This window comes from Helianthus annuus, chromosome 4 (assembly GCF_002127325.2).
Source record: "Helianthus annuus cultivar XRQ/B chromosome 4, HanXRQr2.0-SUNRISE, whole genome shotgun sequence".
In the NCBI taxonomy this organism is placed as follows: Eukaryota; Viridiplantae; Streptophyta; class Magnoliopsida; order Asterales; family Asteraceae; genus Helianthus; species Helianthus annuus.
The window spans coordinates 202,270,184-202,275,538 of NC_035436.2; the positions used below are offsets into that span (position 1 = coordinate 202,270,184).

The 5,355-nt window shown below is 31.5% G+C and overlaps 1 protein-coding gene across 1 annotated transcript; it reads left to right on the forward strand.

The window, feature by feature from the left end:
• The first annotated feature begins 492 nt into the window (after nucleotides 1-492).
• LOC110938025 lies at nucleotides 493-4,976 on the forward strand. The gene is made up of 6 exons (XM_022180498.2): nucleotides 493-677; nucleotides 1,503-1,569; nucleotides 3,571-3,749; nucleotides 3,833-3,896; nucleotides 3,974-4,039; nucleotides 4,793-4,976. The coding sequence occupies exons 1-5, from the start codon at nucleotides 546-548 to the stop codon at nucleotides 3,988-3,990; spliced, it is 459 nt and encodes a 152-aa protein (XP_022036190.1). The 5' UTR covers nucleotides 493-545; the 3' UTR covers nucleotides 3,991-4,039; nucleotides 4,793-4,976.
• The last annotated feature ends 379 nt before the right edge of the window (nucleotides 4,977-5,355 follow it).

Sequence of the window (5,355 nt, forward strand, 5' to 3'; positions counted from 1 at the left end):
AATAACCCATTTATATTATAAAACCACATCAAATTTAACACGTTAATACAAGAATAACACATTTATATTATAAAACCACATCAAGTTTAACACGCCAATACAAGAATAACTTTTTATTGTGTAGACATGCATAATTGATTGTTATGACATACACGTGGTATACACGTAACGTATAAATGACGTACGTGCATACTATATAAAAACAACCTTTGAAAACCTTGCGTATCATATCCATGCATTCACATTATACCTGCGTTTATAATGAATACACGTTACACCTTACAATACGGAAATTAATTTCTGTAAATCATAAAAACAATGTATTTTGTCATATACTTAAAATAGGTTTTACAATATTTTTACAATATGTTAAGTGTATTATAATTAAATGTGTGTATAGTAAACATATTTTTCTTTTTTCAAATGAAAATAAAGAGTTGTACTTTTGGCAGTAAAAGTTGTACAGGATGAGTCCTATATATTAAAAACAGAGGCCTTCCTTCACGTGATCTCCCTCCTTTTTTCTTCTGTTTCAGATTATCACCATGGAAGCCAAAAAACAAGCAACTTCCTCTTCTTCTTCTTCTTCATTGGCTACTGATCTTTTCGGACCAAAAGATTCATCGTCTTCATCTTCATCTGCTCTGTTTGATTCCATGTTTCCCCCACCTTCAAAGGTATCTTTCATTTATGTTTCATGTTAGTTACACCCTTTTGATTTTATGGTTAAAAAGTTTTTTTTTTTTTTTTTTTTTTATAAAAATTAGTCAATTATTTGAAGTTTATTTTTTAATTTGTATAGTGGTCGATTGCAGAAACATGATTGTGTTGTTGGGTTGGAGTGATTTTAAAAAAATAAAAAATAAAAATAAAAATGGATGATTATGTAAAATGATTAGAAGTTATATGAGTCAGAAGGGTAATAGATTAATGGTTCAGACTTCTTACTGATTCAGTACTTACTGTTTGTTTTGCGAGCAGATGTCTGAATGGTTCAGGCATTTACCTCTGAATTGTTAAGGATTATATTGAGTCTGAATGGTTAAATCTCTAATCTGAATTGGTCAGATTTACCACTGAACAGTTAAACATTATACTAGTTTTTAGTTGTCCAACACTTAAACATTCAGAAGTTGTCAAATAGCCTCACTCGGTGTGAATTTTGAGTCAATCGGTTGAAAGTTTACGTCTAATTTTCACTTGTTTTCATCGGTGGTGAGAGTTTAAATTTTGAGTAAATAAATTTATACATTTGTTTTGGGCAAAAAATGTATTAATTGGATATGTGGTTGAATCAATATCATGAAGTTACATTGGTAAATGCTTAAACATGAATATTATATAAATCCACTTTAAAAAAACATTATTATTATTATTATTATTATTATTATTATTATTATTATTATTATTATTCGGTGGATTTCTGAAATAATAATTTTGCTTTTTGGAAAAAATTACCACTCATTGAACAATATGTATCACGTATGTTGGTTTATTTTCAGGCTTATAAAAGGGAAGATATTAGCTATGAACAACCCAAGAAGAACTATGAATCTACCCCCAAACGAGGTTCGAGCCTAAGGCTTATGTTGACAACTTTTTAACTTATCGGATTTTTATTTTAATAATACCCGTTACTTATATTCTATTTCTTATGTGTAAGAGATTTTACAAGAAGATAATAAAAGTCGGATTAATTAGGTAATTATGCCAATTGAGTAATTTAATGATCTATATAACAAAACAACAAGTTGAGTTAATTCGTATTGAATGTAATCGGTGTGAATTTTTTACGGTCACAAAACTAACATCAAATTCATGTTTTTGAGTTTAGGCTAAATGGGCTTGGGTCAATTTCGAGTCGAACCCATAACATGTTTAGAGAAAAGGGTTGGGTTCACAGGTTGACTTGTTTAACCTGTATATTATTTTCTTTTTTAATTTTGATCATTGCCATGGTTAAGTATCGATCTTATGCCAAATTTCAAAAGTTAAAAAATATAATTAACATTTGTTTTTATAATTTAAATGTAACTTTTTAGTACATATTTTTTTTGGTTGTAAATCTATAGTATTAGAGTATTAAAATGCAACAGCAACAGTAGTAGTAATTATAATAATAGTTGAGGTTAAAGGAATTTAATGTCAACCCACTAATAATTATGTCGTGTTCGGGTTGTAAGAAGTTAGACCCATCAACTAGAGGTGTACAAATCGGTTAATCGGTTTTAAAAAAAACGGTTTTTTTCACTCAAAATAAAAGCCGGTTTTTTTTTATAACCGGTTCCGGTTACTAACCGGTTTTTGAGGTCCAAAACAATAACCGGTATAACCGGTTGGGACCGGTTTTTAACCGGTTTTTCCCAAAAAAACCGGTTTTTTACCGGTTTTTAATAACCGGTTCGGTTAATAACCGGTTTTTGAAATCAAGAATAGTAACCGGTATAAAAACCGGCGGTTAAAAAAAACCGGTTAAAAAAAACGGTTATAAAAAAAACCGGTTAAAAAAAAACCAGTTTCGGTTTTTTTTCCGGTTTCGGTTCTAAAACCAGTTTTTTTGTACACCTCTACCACCAACCCACAAACATGAGCCGTTAAGAAATGCATCCAATACTATACTCTCCTTGCCCAAAGTAGCTGCTTCACTAGATAAAAGAAAAAGAAAAAAAACCTTTACTAGCTATTATTATACTCTTAATTAGTTAATGACGTATTGCACATGAATTGAAAACTAGAATGATTGATTCAAGAATACATTTTCAAGATTTTCGTTTTCACACTTTATTAGCAATCTTTATTTAGATCATTCATTCTTCAAAATAGGTATGATGGTTCTTTACGCATTTTTTTACTTTAAAATGTAAAAAGATATAAATATGCTTGTATAGATGAATTGACCCACAACATACCCATATTCCAAATATGACTTAAATTAAACCATAACTAGATGGTTATATATAACTTATAAAGATCATTTATCTATTACTTTTTTGTTGTTGATACCCTTAGACCAAAGACCTCGTGTCGTATCTTGACCCGAGTAGAAAAAATGAACCCTTAATATACTTCTTTTAATAACATATAATATTTTTAATATATATATATATATATATATATATATATATATATATATAGATATATAGAAAAAGTATATCGTACAATATGTCTTAACATACGTTGCGTACGCGATGGTAAAACCGCACGTTATGTTACCAAAAATGAAAATCGCATGTGTCAAAAAAACCTGAAAATCGCATGTACATAAAAAATAAGGGAAATCACATGTTTAATAAAAACTTCATATCGCATACAGAAAAAACTGAAATAGCATGTAAAAAATGAAAGTTGCATGTTATAAACCAAATTTCGCATGTTGATACTGAATCTCGTACGCAGCGTACGTTAAGGCATTTTGTACAATAACCGACCTTATAACTTTTTTTTTATTTTGAAAAAAAGGGCCCCGTAGGGAGAGTGGGCCCTTGGCCGTCCTACCGAAAGGTTAAAGCATTGAGTGAAACATGCTACAAGATTTGAACTTACTATAATTGAAATCTTTCCACATTACAGATTGTTTGGATAAGGAAGACAAATGCCAGAACTCGAAGATGATCGATTTGAGCGCGTATTATGAGCAGGAGGTATCACAACCGTGTACTCTTAGCTCCTCGTTACACTATGGTGGTCAAGACATCTACATTAATCCTCATACTACCAAAAACACCCCTGGGCCTGGACAGTACTCAACAGTAAGATAACACACTTGTAAAGTTATTTTCAGTCTGAACATGAATTACTATGGACAAATAGGTAACTTTCATTGTTAATGCAGCAAAATTACAGCAATAATATTGGAGAAGATGATGGGTTTGCTACGAGAGGAAACTGGTGGCAGGGTAAGATAATACGCCGCAAATTGTCACGAAGAACTTGAAGATTTCGATAACTAACGTCATTGTTTTCGTGTTTTTAGGATCATTATATTATTAAGCGAGCACAAATCAGCTACATAGCAAAAGAAATTGACCTTAGTAGCTAGGTAAGCTTTGTGCTATTATTAATAATAACTGTCATTTCCGTCAATGTAGTTTGTCCAATTATGACAGTTCAGGCCAAATTTCAAATCTGTACCATTTCCATTTCCGTTCCTGACGTTGATATCAGTTCCATCCAAAAAGCTAAGGTTGAATAGAATAATTGGACAAACCACAGGGACGAAAATGACAGTTAACTCATTTTTTTTTGTTGGAACTGACATGTTTCAAAAATGTTTCAAAAATGTCAGAGACTAGAGACACTAGAGACTGAAATGATACAAATTTAAAATTTGGCCTGATGGCATAATTGGACAAACCACAGGGACGAAAATAACAATTAACTCATTAATAATAACTGTTATTTTCGTCCCTGTAGTTTGTCCAATTATGGCAGTTCAGGCCAAATTTCAGATTGAGTAAACTTCCGTTTTGCTCCCTGTGGTTTGGTCACTTTAACGGTTTTGCTCCAAACCTTTAAAAATAGCCATTTTACTCCCTGATGTTTCAGTTTTTTTGCCAGTTTGCTCCCCGCCTCTAACTCCATCCAAATTGTTTGTTTATCCATTTTGCTCCCCGCAGGGAGCAAACTGGCAACAAAACCAAAACATCGGGGAGTAAAATGGCTAATTTTAAAGGTTTGGGGCAAAACCGTTAAAATGACCAAACCACAAGGAGCAAAACGGAAGTTTACTCTTTCAAATTTGTACCATTTTCGTCCCTGACATTAGTCATTGAAACTAATATGTTATTTGCAGGATGTTTTAGAGCTGGAGTAAAAGGATAACTGGATAGGAAAAATGGTCTGTACTTAAATAAAGTAATTGCTTGTTTGAAGGAGTATATGTGACTTGAAACTTAATGTTGCCTTTATATTTCTAGCTTACTGTTTTATAAGTTGTTTGGCCTTGTGCTCTTTTATATATATTGAATCTTTTTCTATGCAGTTGTAAAAAAATTTTCATAGTATCTTCTATGAAATGTTGAATCTTTCATATTTTGTTATAATTTGAAAGTGGTTTCAAATTTTCAGGGATGTTGTTTGATACCTTTTAGTGGATTGGGACTTTGGAAAGTACCAACTACTTTAGGCAAAATCATGAAATTGGTTATTTTTTATTATGATATATAATTCTATAGCTATGTTAGTAACTAATTACGCATATAGCAAGGGGCTACCTGACATGAGAGTCGCACATATTCGCTTAAATCACGTATTCCACTTTATTTCATGAGACGTCTGTTTAGATTTTAACTTCGAGGTGACTTGTAGTTGTGTAGCACCTTTCTTTCGTCTCATTCATGTGTTGCTAGATGCATG